A 15,019-nucleotide genomic window follows, 5' to 3' on the forward strand; every position below is an offset into this window, starting at 1 on the left:
AAAGGGACAACTGAGTTCAAATTAAGTTTCATTGTCATAAAAATAAATGGTTTAGAGATGAAGGCTACTTAACCAGAGAAAAGGCCTCAAATTGAAGAGAAGAGTTCATACAGAAACATGTTTATACTTTCCAAAACCTGTCCTAACACATTGATATGTCTTATTGACAGATAAGAACAGAAATCAATGTAATAGTCTGAAGGTGCCTCAGTAGCACAGTATTTCTGACTATGTACACATTTCCCTCACCTGAATCCTTTCAAGGAATGCTCTATTTAGAAAATGAAAGGTTTGAATCTAGAAACCCAGAGACAGCTACCAGTGATAAAGAACAATATTTATTAATAAGTAGAAGAGGGAACTGAATAAAGGCATTTCCTTAACTTGTTGAGAATGACACCTTGAAACACAACCCTCAAAAATGTTCACTACTCTATGACAAGAATTCCCTAACCCGATACTTCTACAATTATTGAAAGCAGTATTTATGGCTAGCCACAACAACTGAAGCCATACAATTACTTTCCACTTCATTTCAAACTCAAATTGCAATGACGATTTGTTTGCTCGATTTTGTTCTTAAAAAGCAAAACGTAGTAAATTAAATAAAAAGCTCACTAATTGCAACAGAAAAGCATGTACATTTTCTGTAAAATCAGATCTGCAATATTAAATTAAACAGAGAAACAAACAAGCTTTACATTAATGATAGCAAGTGACAAATTTCATGATTCTCAATTTGTTTTCTCTCTCAAGATACTGTGTTCAGGACCCCCTTATTTTGCATGGGGAGAAGCAGCAGAAGGGATTCAGTTGTCACTGTTGATTTACTCCATATGACATTTAAAGCCAACATGAAGCCTATGAAGATGATTCAGTTTTCTTTACTCTTTTGTCACCTTCTCTATACTTTGGGTAAATACAGGCTTGAGAAATTTCTTTGCCTGTCTCTTAGGACAAAGTATTGAAAGACAAGGTGTGATACCCATTTACCTAGTGGCTTACCGCTGCTTCCTCAAGTATGTGTGGACAAATAGAGGCAGAAGCAAAAATTCTAAACGTTTATGAAGCTTGCCAGTGCAATTTTCCGAGGACCTTGTGACTCATGACTGGGACTTTATGCAGTAACAATTACCTTTAAAGAACTGATTTTTAACCATCATTCAATTGAAGTTAGTACAATGACTGTGCATAAAACATACATGAAATAATTAGTGTGGATGGTTCTTAATTTAAGGGATGTTAAACAGCTTGTAGACATCTGCTAGCAAGCTGAAATGGGTCATTCAAAATTTATCTAACTAAATTAAGGGGAAAAAATGTTTCTCCTCCCGGGTCGGCATGTCACAAGATAACTAAACCGACTTAGTAGGCTTGCCTGGGAATCCTTAGCTGTCAGTGGTGAATATGCAAAGGGCCAGCAAATTAAATCAACCTGCCAAACTGTCAATTTCAAGCCTCATGACTGCATGAAAATAGCATCACTGGAAGAAATCAAGCATTGCCTTCTTTTGGGTTTCCTGGCACCTATTCAAATACTCATGCAGTTGTGGCTAATTTTGCATGCAAATTTCAGTCAATAAGCTCAGAACAAGACCTCCCAAGATATTTCAAAGGATCTGACAGTATTTTTTTTGAATACCAAATCAACAGTAGTTGAAATTCAATCTCCATTTGCTAGTGCTTTACATATGCACAGTGTCCCCTCTACAGGGCTAAGTTAATGAGAGCCGTACCTGCTTTCACTCACATCCTCCCAGCCGTCCTTACTGAAGTTCTCAAATACATTACTCATAACCTTGATGGACTGTTTGAGAAAAGCTCCATGATGTCCCAAAGAGCTCTTTTTCTTGGCTGTTTTTAATTTAACCTTGGTGCCTGTTATCTTGCAATTACATTGCCCAGAGGTTGCCACTGCTTTGTCTCCTTCCAGCAAACACTTCAGCTCCTGCACTTGACTCAGCAAATCTTCATTTTCATTTCTCAACCTGTTAGCTTCTGCCACTTGCTTCTTCAAAGAGGCAGCTTCTTTTTCCTGCTCATCAATCACTAACTGAAGTTCTGCTTTGTCTTTTTTTGTTTCACAAATTCTCTTAAGTAGTGTTTCGAGCTCTCTTTCTCTTGTATCTGCATCTTCCTTTTGCACTTCCAAAGATGCTTTCAAATAATTTTTTTCTTTTAATAGGTCTTTATTTATTTCTTTCTGTTTCTTTAGTTCCCCTTCAATAGCTTTGAATCTTCTTTCTAGTTGTTGTACCTAATGAAAGCAATTTTAGCATTTATAATATTTCAGCCTATCCAGTAGAAAAAAACCCTATGTTTTCAAATGTATTTATTATATGACAATAATATTACATTAAGCACAAGGACAAAAGCAATCTGTAGACCTTAATTTAAGAATAATTCTAATGTAGTGCAGATGAAAACATTTTAGCTGCAATAATACAGCTGTTGAACAAAGGGCAGATGGTAAAAGAAGTTAAAATTCCAGGCAAAGTGACACAGAAGTTTAAGTATGCTAATGAACCTTCTTGATGCATCTTGAGCTCATTACTAATTTGGTTATACATACTAATTGAATTTAAAAAAACATTCTTGGATTAAACACTATTTTGAAATACAGACAATTTTGCACTAGCTATCTAAATCAACAAGTTCTTTCAAGTGTTGTAAATACATAAATTAAATATTAATTCAATCTTCCAAAAAAACTCCAAACAAATCATAACAAGAGATATCAGGAGCTTAGCACCTAAACTATATGAAGGCTGAAATAAAATTTTTATTCACAGAAAGGGAAACTCTATCCTATTCTAATGAAGCCACTTTACAAGCTTCTTATATATATAGTTTGAAGAAACATATTCCACCTATATAGGATGCGTAAATTTTGTTTGTAAAGTCCACTGAGGTTTACACATACACAAGGTCATTAGCAATAAACTGATTCTCAATGTTCTTCTGGAATATTCGCTTAAAGTTACAACCAAACCCCACAATATCCATAAATAAGGGGCAATGTTAATTTCAGCACAAACTAAAACGAACATCTAGTCTGTGTGATTTCCCCAGAAGTTTGCAAAGGGCATCAGAGTGAGTTTTGTGCTCAGTAACCACTTAGTCATTTTGGAGAAGTATTTTTGTTTGGTTTTGTACAAGCTCCATCCCCACTTTTTCACTAGGGGAAGTGACAGGTGCTCTGTATTTTTCTGGACATGGATAGGAATGACTACCTTTCAAAGAGCTATAGCAGAATGCACATGGCCAGCTTCAGCTACTCACCTTGTAAAATATTGGCCAATTCCATCACTTTGTAGCAATACAAAATGTCAAAACTTGTTTTGACATTGAAAATATTAAATCCACAGTATTTCTCAATAAATGCTATGTGTTTCTGCAAGGGCATTTTGCCAATGCATTTAAATTATTTTAAAACTTATGGAATGATTTATAAAGTGGGTACTGCTGATTTGATCCAGATAAATGAGAGGTCTTAATGTACAAAGTAAACTAGGACGAGAGCTGCTCAAACGTCATATACATTTGTGAATTTGATATTGAATTTGTGAGTTTGACAGCAAAACTTTAGTATGCACACCTATGCATTACTACAGTCCCTTAAGGAAATTCATAGCACTCCCACAATGAAGAGAGATTGCCTTATAGCTATATAAGTGTATTGGATGAAATTAGAAATAAAAGGTATTTTTCCAAATGTTTCAATGAAAACAAGGTTTATGATTAAAATCATAGTTTGTACTTTCCTCCTCAATGACAATGAGTTAGATCAGTACCTTTCTTCGATCACCTTCCTAAACTGAGATTCTGCTGTTTTCTCGGTTCTTTAAAGCAACCTTTTGCACTCACTAGCACTTAAAGTCATGTATGACAGCTGGAAGGAAACAAACAATGAATAGCTTCTACACCTATCCCTAAGGTACCACCATAACTCTGTATATCCATAGAGATAAAAATTATGTAGTACCTGGCAAACAAAATTACAGTTCTGAAATATAGATGATAAGCAAGCATAAACTGTGTGACGTTTCAGATGGTAACGTTCATATTATTTCAATTATTCACTCTACCTTAAGATAAATGAATGTGAGCACTTCCTATTCTGTGTGTTATTATTGTAACATGATGTTTGTCATTCAGTAATAACGAGATGACAGCCTTCATTGCCTGACCATATGGCAAGTGTTACAAGTATATGCAATCACATCATCTGCTGTAAATTACCATACTTCCTACAAGTTAATTCACAAATAAAAAATAAACAGACATACCCGAACTGACATTCAAAGTTATAGATTTGTGTTTATTCAATTTAAGCATGCTTTTAAAGATTTATAAGTAATTAAACAATTATTGTTTTGCAAAATGACAAACAAAAAGCATGATACTGTTTGAAGGATGTCTTTTCTTTGCAGCAAACAAAACATATGGTAAAATACAAGTGAGCCCTCTTAAGTGAACACCTGTTAACATACTAAACTACTTGTGTATATTACAAATATCAATACAAATAGCAACTAGTTAAGAACACCTTGTTACTGTATGGGGTAAAACATGTAGAATGTTTAGCAGTAAAGATTAAATACTCATCATATTTGCTAAGCCAAAGAACACTAAATGCATACAATACTATCTTATGAAGAGAGTGATACATAAAAAATATTTGCATATGCAATGTTCTGCTAAAATTTAAATATAAAAAAGATGGATTTATCACTATTATGCATCAATTTTATTCTATAGCAAGAGGTCTATGGAGATTAACACCTTATATCATGTAAAGTTAAATACTCAGCAAAAGAAATTAAGGTTTCTGAACTTAAAAGTGGTAAAAAGCTAAACATATGTTACTTCCAATTTAGATAATTTGTTCATTTTTAACTTATATCTCTAAACATTCTTTTAATTTTCTCTGACGTTAACCATGTTTATCTCACATGATACATTAACAGCTAGTTCACTAGAATTCATTTCTGACATAATTTTGGAAATCCATATTTTTGAATTAGGAGAGAAAAATCACGGCCTAAATTCATGAGTATTGACTTACATATATATGATCCTTAGATTAAAATTTAAATCTGTTTGCTGGGGTTGGTATCTTACCTTCTGTAACGTCTGATGTGAAACTTCTTTCATATTCCTCTTTAGAGTACTGTTCTTGATGCCATCATCTTCACTAAGTCTAAAAAGTGGCTCTATCAGAAAAGAAATAATACATCGATATCAGAGAATAAATAAAATACATTGTGATGCCTAATATTTCACTAAAACAATACCTAGACATTCTTTACTTCTGCAATTATTTATAATGTGGTCTATTTTCTTGGCAAGCCTTTTGGTCAGTTTCTAAAGAGTGACCTCTTTTCAAAGTGTCCTGTCACATAATTATGAATCTTTGTAGCATCACAGTATGTTTTTTTCAGAGTACAAGCTTTTCAAACGTACAATAGATCTGCAGGTTAAAGACGGTGTACTTTCATTCTGATTTTTACTCTTTTATAGACTATTCCCTCTATGCCTTAAAAGCAGAAATCATTGCCTTTTTATCTACACAGTCACTACCAGTTTTGTTCTCTAGGTCTTGTCCCCCGCTAGGAGGATCAGAGTGACTGGTGAACAAAGCAAACAGTAACAGAATTAGGATGGATGAAAACTTTAAACCCTTTTTTTTGTTAAGTGAAAGATCATGTACTTCACCAGATAAATCACACAAATCATTCCATTGTAATACTGTGAATTCATAAAAATTAGAAATTGATACAACTAATGAGAGTGAATATGACTGTAAGCATTACTCTCAGAGACAGCTGAGAGTAGAGTACCTATACTCTAGGTATATATACTATATATATATACTATATATATACTCTAGGTATATATACTATACAGTATAGTACCTATACTCTAGGTACTAAAAATCCTACAAAAATAGACAAGTTAAAAATTAGATCTATTCATGGAAAAGAATGCTAAGAAAAAGTTTAGATGTACTAATACATACAGTAAATGAGAAGTAAAATACATTCTGTTTAGATTTGACCCAAGCATTTGCAAATTGCCCACAGCTCACAGAAATGAGCAATTACACACCTCAGAAGGACTTTCTCTTAGAATATGAAATATTACATTAAAGAACAAAAAATACCAACACTTCAAAAATACCACAATATTCACATTTCTTTTCTTGCCCTTCTTCCCCCTGAATTAACTTAAAGAATTAATCTTTAGGGATACATATCTGTGCTATGTCGTGAAGGTCTGCTTTAGAAGTATCATTTCAACCTACAAGCAGACACTGCAGGTCACTTAAAAACTTTTGATTTATAAACAAAGCAAGTGTAGAAGAAAACAGTGTTACTCTCTGTAGATTCACAATCCTCTTGATATAAACAGTGACTAACAAGTTTGTTAGAGTGAATTAGACCTTTCTTTTGTCTTTGGAACATGTCATGGCCAATTAATACTTCTGTATTCATGAAATAAATGGAACACTATTCTAAAGATAATAAAAGCTGAAAAAGGTAAAACTATGCATCTGGGGAATATGTACCTTTACCTTGATATTAATATGTTAGTTCCCATGTTATTTCAGACTACAGTCCCCCAGCACAGTGGTACTGCATACATTTACAACATTCTTTAAGTAACACACAAAGATAATATGAACATGCTTTTCATCTTTTTCTAAATATTCACTCATTTGAATGTCTGCTGTAGCTTTTATATCAGCATTTACTGTATTCCACTGAAAAGAAAAATGATTTCCCATACTCAAAGAAACTGATCAAAGCACACAAGGTGTTATGTTTATTATGTGGATGTATTAAAATACAATTTAAAACTCTATCTATAAATAAACATGTTATATGCAAAGAATAACGAATACTACTTCAAAATAGATAGAAAAGACTATACACGTTCAATATTATTACAGAAGTCACAAGCAACATAATTTAAAGAAAAGCCAAAGGTCACTGATACATAACCCTTTCTATTGAGCAGAAAATAAATGGCCCATTCAGACCTCTTCTCCCCTCCTCCCTTCTAATTGTTAAATAAGTGTTCACAGGAATTGGTTAGGGAGGCAATGAAACAGCATTGCCTATAACTGTCTATCTGTCTATGATAGCAGAAAGATTCATCGTATCAGTCTACTCAGCAAGACATATGTTTTACCCATCATACTCCTACCAAGTTCTCCCTCAAGGAAAAGACCCACAAGTCATAAACCCAGCTATCTTCAGTCATCAAATTACCATGGTGTTACAGAATTATACTTACATTTGACTGAGAAAACACAGTTAACTGCCAGCTTTAGAACTCCTAATTAATAATCACCAAATCTGATGATGAGTTAGTTCAACACTGCTGCCAAAATGCTACTTGAACTATGACACCACAGGTCACTATTAGTATTTGCAGACAGCCTTCTTACAGAGAGAAAAATGTACCGGTTTCCAAAAAAAACCCCAGAGCTGTATATTGGTCACTCATAGAGTACCTGTATGAACCATCAAAAGAATGAGATTTTTGCGTGCGGTATGCACCAGGTGAAGGATTCCCCTGACAGACAGGAGGTGCCGTGTTGAAGAAGGCCACTGTGTTACTGACCTCAGTGGTAGCCACCCATGCTCCTAAAGACATGCTAAGTCTGAACCAGACAGTGGGAAAAAGCACTGTGAAGACCAGCAGAAGGGAATGACATTCTCACACATGAGCTGGGGACATGGTAGATTCAGAAGAAGTCTCATCACATTTCTTTCAGAATTTATCCCTTGATGTTAGAATGCTTGATGGAAACAGGTACCTGATAAGGTGAAAGTGAATTCCAACATCGTTGATAAGCTGAGTAAATTCTTGTCAGGTTTCCTTTTAGAAAAGAAAACATACTTACTAAGACTGTGAACAAAGTGTATTTAGACCATATAAAGTTTGGACTCAGGAGAGTACAGATAACAGACCTGAGGCTGTACTTCTATTTGAGAAGAGCAAGGCATTTAATACTCAATTTTAGGGCAGAGGGTGTAGGCAATTTCTTAGCACATGGGCGAGGATTGCTCACGTACTCTCATTTATGCTCCAAGATTAACATCCAGCTTTTGTCATTATGCTGTAGTTTTCTAGAAAATGTCAACCAATTGATAAAAGCGTCCACCACACTGCGATGTCCATACTGCGTCCACCACACTGGTGCAAACCCCCTAGGATTTGCAAGGGAAACAACAAGGAAATTACTTTTTATAGAGTGGATGAGCAACTATTTTTTTGTACTTCAGTTGATAAGTTTGGAAATGGCTGGAGTCAGCTCATTTTATGTGCTAACAGAAAGTGTTGCTTAACACATATCTTCGGATTTGATTTTGTATCTTATAAAAAATTTCCTGTTCATACCTATAACAACAAATGCTGGGAAAGGTAAATAAAATTTACCTAGCACGCTTCATTCGCAGTTTAACCCTTTTTCTCAGTCTCAGTAGAATCATCAACAACAATCATCATACAAATAACCAAACCAGAAGTGTGTATCCACCCACACACTTTTAAAAAAAGAATATGTTTTAATCTGAAAGATAATGAAAAAAAGAAGGAATAAAAGACTAATTGTTAAAGCACTAAACATGTGAAGAACTGGCAGTTTCAGGGATCTGACTGTTTTTTGGAAACGCATCATTATTGCTCAGCAGGCCCTCAACTCCTTCTCACTGCTGGTTGCCTTTCCACTTCTCTCTGTGCAAAGACTGACTAAATAGGCAAAAACAAAGAAGCAATTTTAAAAGTCAGTATTTGAAACCCTCACTAGTTCCCTTCAGCTCTATCTGGGGCTACGAAAGTACCACATAAGAAAACAGTCAGTCTTCTCTTTGAGGGTAGGAAAGTCTTCTTTTTGAGTGTAGGAAGGCTCTACAGAGGGACCTGGACAGGCTGGATAGATGGGCCAAGGCCAACTGTATGAGGTTTAGTAAGGCCAAGTGCCGGGTCCTGCATTTCGGTCACAACAACCCCAAGCAGCGCTACAGGCTTGGGGAAGAGTGGCTGGAAAGCTGCCCAGCAGAAAAGGACCTGGGGGTGCTGCTGGACGGCCAGCTTAACATGAGCCAGCAGTGTGCCCAGGTGGCCAAGAAGGCCAACAGCATTCTGGCTTGTCTCAGGAATAGCGTGGCCAGCAGGAGCAGGGAAGTGATCGTGCCTCTGTACTCGGCACTGGTGAGGCCTCACCTCGAGTACTGTGTTCAGTTCTGGGCCCCTCTGTACAAGAGGGACATTGAAGTGCTGGAGCATGTCCAGAGGAGAGCTACCAGGCTGGGGAGGGGTCTGGAGACCAGGTCATATGAGGAGAGGCTGAGGGAGCTGGGCATGTTTAGCTTGGAGGAGGCTGAGGGGAGACCTCCTTGCCCTCTACAACTACCTGAAAGGAGGTTGGAGAGAGGTGGGTGTTGGCCTCTTCTCCCAGGTGAATAATGACAGGGCCAGAGGAAATGGTGTGAAGTTGCGGCAGGGGAGGTTTAGATTAGATATTAGGAAGAATTACTTTACTGAAAGAGTGGTCAGGCACTGGAACAGCCTGCCCAGGGAGGTGGCTGAATCACCATCCCTAGAAGTGTTTAAGAAACGTCTAGATGTGGCACTTCAGGGCATGCTCTAGTGGCAGAGATTGTAGGTTGTTTAGTTGGACTGGATGATCTCAAAGGTCCTTTCCAACCATGAAGATTCTGTGATTCAGTGATTCAGCAGCTGGATATTTCCACTTCAGCTTTATAGATACCATACCAAAAAAAATTAAAATACAGGGAAAAAAAAAAAATCTTTATTTTTTCCTTCAAGTGGCCAACATTATCACAAAAAAAGAAAACTGCCAATAGCAGAAAATTGGAATAAAGAATGGTAAGGCTTTAATGCTAAGCACATGCAGAGTACTTCTCCAAGTCTCCTACTCCCTTCTTTTGCACAATACTGTGCATAAAGAATTCACCACAGATGTGACACCCAGCTGAACTGTATCTATGCACTCTTGAATACTTCTACCAGACCATTCAGGAACAGCAAATAATACAAAGAATCAGAGGAACGATGAAGAGGCAATGGCAATTTATTACCTATCTGACTGACAAAGAAACATCTTCACAGAACCATCAACTATGGTAAGGATTGTAAATATGCGAGATATTCACAATCAATTCAAGATTTCCACCATTTTGATTTACTTTCAAATTCACATACTTTGTGATACTAGTACTAAAAAAAGAAGTCTGAATAAGCATGAAGTTTCTGTGTCACTGTATTTCAATACTGCAAAAACCATTTCAGATTCTGTAGAAAGCTTCATAAACATATAAACATGCTTTAGATTTTACACATATATATATTTACATACGTGCATATAGATAGTTTAAACAAAATAATTAACTAATTTTGTATGTAGGTTATACACATACTTTGCAAACATTAGTGTATATCTATATGTAAAAATTGTCATTGATTTAATAGGCATGTGGAGAAATTAAGGGTAAATATACTTTGAAATAAGAACATGTATGGCCTTATGCTTATAAAATACACATTCAACAAAAAGAAACTAACCTTTGGTGAGAAAATAACCTTAAAATTAAGATTTCTAATAGACCATATATACACATATAAAATACTATACCTTCCCTTTTTTTGTTGTAAACATAGTTAAACTCCTGTATTGCGTGAGCTTACCTACAGATCGGTGTACTTTCATCTGATCCAATTCTTCTTCAAGATTCAGTCTACAAAAACAGAAATAAAAAGTAAGAAGCACAGAACAGCCATGTAGACACCACTAAAATAATAAAAAAATAAACCAAGAACATATTAATATATTCACGTGGAAAAAATGGTTAACATCGAGGAATTAGTTCTAATTTGACAACACTTAGCATACTTCAAACATTTGTCATTTGCACAACAGTCAATTAAAATTTATAAATGTGAATTTACAAAATTCACATATAATGTTGGTTGTAACATACATAGTTTCAGCTGATCCTTTTTAGTAAGAAAACACCTGAAATGAAAAGCAAACCATTAGGAGGTGGAATCCTGTTAAGAGGGCAGTAAGTATTCAGTCTCAGGGAAAACCACCCGCCAACCTTGCACAGATATATCTTACCATTCCTTTTTTTTTCCAGTGACCATTTGAGAAACGTATTAACAAAGTCTCTCCTCCCCTTTTCTGTTCCTGATTTATTATTATATTACTGATATAGTTTATTCTGTAATACCAGTCAGCTAAGGTCTGTACAACAAAATAACCAAATTACTGTTTTTAATTTTGTTTAAATGATATAAAATATAAAAGTTTCAAAGGCAGATTGGGAAATGCTAGAACAAAATACATTAATTTAAATGGTTCATTTATAATTCTGTTTTCTGGCATCATCTTTCATTATATATATATTATATTTAGCAATAAGATCCCCACCTACTTTAGCCTAGGATCCTACAGCACATAGAACAGAGGGCAGTCATTTCACATGCAGATTTTGCTTAGCATATAACCTCATATCCTATACAAATACACATTATTGTAGCCCTGTTCTGATGGTTGATTTGATAATTTCTTCATAGCCTTTTCTGCTGTACTCTGAACTGCAGCATCTAACTGCTTCACAGGAAACTGATGCTTTACAAAATCCCTCTGAGATAAGGCCCAACGAAAATTAGGCCAAAATATCTGTTAACTTAAGGAAAGGGTATTTAAAAATGGTCTTTCAGTATACACAGTATTTTAAAGCACATTATGTTTAATGTATCTCTGACTCAGTTGTAACTCTAAACATTGCAACTGACATCCCAGTGTCTCACACCAAGTACAAAGAAAATGAGAAATTTGTAAAATTTTCTTTGTAAAAAATGAGAAAACGAGAAACTTGCTTTGCACGAGACATAAGACTCCAGCTATTTTCAGGATCACTCAGCTGCCTTCCCAGGTTCACCTCCTCTGCTCTTTCAATGCTTCAGTCATCAACAGTTTTTATAACACAAGTCTACAGCTGCTTTTACTTCCATACTGTCCTAACTCTTCATGGCATGTTCACTTTTTGCACTGAATGGCACAATGCTTCCTTGAAAAAACATTCTCTGTTTATGCATTTAGAGACTGTACTCAACATTACATGAATACAAGGGAGTCAATGAAGGATATTTTAGAATCCTTCCTGCTTGAACCTCTATCTTCTGAACATGTTATTTTTCAACTTTAAAAACATTATTTGAATGAACACACATGTACACACATATATATATACATTCATACTGCCTCCCTACACACTAAGTTGACAAGCATACAATGATAATTGTAGAAGAGTTTTAAAAATAATTAATTTTTACATAAAGATATTTTTAGGGTGATGAAAGACACACAGAAGTAAATAAACGATATGAAATAAATAAAAGGGTAGGTTTATAGTCTGAATATCTGAAGCATTTCCAAATAAAATTCATTTGCCTGTGAAATAGTCTCCAATAGAAGTTATTATATATCTAAGCTGGAAATATTTCAGGCAAGCCTAGACAAGAAATTATAACATGTAAGACCTCATCCAACCCATACGAGTCAATGACTGGCTTGTATGAACGCTAGAAATGTCCAACTGGGTTAGACCAGCCCTGGGTCCATCCATCACCAGTGCTCTGTCTCCAGCAGAGGCAAAAGCAGATGCTACTCAGGAGAGAGCACAAGCCGTTTCTGCAGTCTGATTCCAATTTTCCATCCTGAAAGCAGCACGTAAGCACTACCTTTTGTTTCCTCTGCTTTAACTGGCTCCCTGTTGCTAAAAGGACCTTTCCTCCAATCCCGCAGGAATGGAAGTTCTTTATAACCTTTCATGTGGAGTCTTGTCAAAGGCAATTGGAAAATACAGGTCAGATTTATCCACATGGTTACTGTCACCCTTCTGCAATTCCAGCAGGTTAATGAAGCAGGATTTCCTTTTAGAGGAGCCACACTGATGCTTCCCCAACAAAACTGTGTTGATTGGTGCTCAGTGATCTCCCTCCCTCACGTGGGTTTTTTTTCTTTTTGTTTAATTTTTTTCTTCTTTTTTTGGTTTGTTTTGTTTTTTCTTTTTTCCCACTCTGTTTCCTAAAGACAGACATCTTCCCAAGTGTGGAAGCAGTGAGGCTCACTGGTCTGCAGCTCCCTCTAGAGCCCATTTTGCAGATGGGAGTTGGAGTAGCAACCTGCCAGTCAACTGGCACAGTGGCTGTTTACAATGAGGTTACAGTTCAGTAATTTCATACTTCAGTTTCTTCACCCCCCTCGGGTGTGAAGATATTAACAACAAGATATTAACAAATAACTCACCTACTTGACCTCATAATTACTTTCCAGCTACTTCAAACAGATCTAACACCTTTGATCTATCTGCTACAAAGAATACATGAGTTGTTGGCATCTCTTAGCATTTTCAGTAGGGAAGACTGATGCAAAGATTCACTGAGCTGTTCTTTTACAGCCTTGTAAACCTCGTGTATCCTTATCCTTTTATACTGTTATCATTAAGCAAACCTACAAATTTCCTGTCTTCTTTTTCACTTTACTTAAGCAAAATTTTATGATCACAGCTTAAGCATCTTTGAAAACCACTCTTCAAGAGCTTTTTTTAGCCTTCTCAGCTTCCCACTTGCATTTGTCCTGCCATTGTTTATTGGCCTACCTGTTCTCCCTAATGCAAGCTTAAGTTTTAAATGCTGACCTTTTCTCTGCAAGGGCCACAAAAACTTCCCCACTGAGTCTTTAGAGAGAGCTTCTTAAGACCTTTTTGGGGTGAGGGTTGGTTTGGGTTTTCTTAATTTCGTTTTTTTTTTTTTTTAAATTGTAGCACTTACTTCAATTGAGTTTCAGCTACAGTACCCTTCTTAACAGTCTCCAACTGTTCATAGGCTTTCTGCAATGCTTGTTTTAGTGTTTGGGGGGGTTGGTAGTTTTTTGACTAGTTGTTCCATTTTTATGTAGTTCCCTTTCTGGAAAGTGAATATCCCCAGGCCAATTGATTTGGTCCACTCCTCTGCTACTATTTAAATCTAATTAGGAAAAAAAAAAAAAGAAAGAAAAAAAGAGGCAAACATCACATGAACCCATCTTCATAAAAGATGAGATGTGGGAAAATACAGGCCTCACCTCTTTTCCTAGGAAAGTTACAGAGCAAATCATCCTGGAAATCACGTCAAGCCACCTAATGGACAAGAAGGTGATTGGAAACAGCTAGCATGGATTTACCAAGGAAAAATTTTGCTTTACCAGCATGATTGCCTCTGTAAGGAGAGGACAGGCTGTATGAATAAAAGAAGAGCAGACAACAGTATATACCTTGAATTTGTCAAGGCATTTGAGATTGTCTACCACCTCCTTACTGCCAAATAGTTGAGATCTGAACTGAAAAGTAGATAAGGTGGCTGGGAAATTGGCTGGGCTGTTAGGCTCAAAGGGTGATGATCTGTGGTGTGAAGTCCAGCTGGCAGCGAGCTATTAAAAGCATCCCTCAGGGATCTCTACCAGAGCCAGTACTGTTTAATTTCTTTATTAACAACCTCAAAGATGGGTTAGAGTGCCTCTCAGCAAGTTCACAGATGATATTAAACTGAGGGAAGCAACCCATGCACTTGCTAGAGTCCTTCTCAGAGGAGCACAGTAGACTATGAAGGCCAATGGACACAAGTTAGAATACATCAAAATCCAACAAGATATAAAAAGAAATTGCTCCTTAGGCTGGTCAGACCGTGGAAGAGCTGCCCAGAAAGGTTCTGAAATCTGCATCCTTGGTCTCCATCTCCTCCATCTTTTCATAGAATCACAGAATGATAGGGGTTGGAAGGGACCTCTGGAGATCATCTAGTCCAACCCCCCTGCCAGAGCAGGGTCACCTAGAGCAGGTTGCACAAGAACATGTCCAGATGGGTTTTGAATGACTCCAGAGATGGAAACTCCACCACCTCTCTTGGCAGCCTGTTCCAGCGCTCTGTCACCCTCAAA

At 36.4% G+C, this 15,019-nt stretch overlaps 1 protein-coding gene across 7 annotated transcripts in view; it reads right to left on the minus strand.

The window, feature by feature from the left end:
- CNTLN (centlein) overlaps window positions 1-15,019 on the minus strand; it is a 195,718-nt gene that overhangs the window by 65,902 nt on the left and 114,797 nt on the right. For 6 of the 7 annotated variants that reach the window (XR_008463858.1, XM_054186070.1, XM_054186071.1 and 3 more), the window contains 3 exons: window positions 10,723-10,772; window positions 5,125-5,216; window positions 1,737-2,257 (listed from right to left, as the gene is read on the minus strand). Coding sequence is in view for 6 of the 7 variants with exons in the window: in XM_054186070.1 (XP_054042045.1) it covers window positions 1,737-2,257; window positions 5,125-5,216; window positions 10,723-10,772 (663 nt within the window). In the remaining variant the exon portion in view is untranslated. The remainder of the gene's footprint in view (window positions 1-1,736; window positions 2,258-5,124; window positions 5,217-10,722; window positions 10,773-15,019) is intronic. The other variant, XM_054186075.1, reaches the window with a different exon arrangement.

The sequence above is a fragment of the Rissa tridactyla genome, chromosome Z, assembly GCF_028500815.1.
Source record: "Rissa tridactyla isolate bRisTri1 chromosome Z, bRisTri1.patW.cur.20221130, whole genome shotgun sequence".
Classification (NCBI taxonomy): Eukaryota; Metazoa; Chordata; class Aves; order Charadriiformes; family Laridae; genus Rissa; species Rissa tridactyla.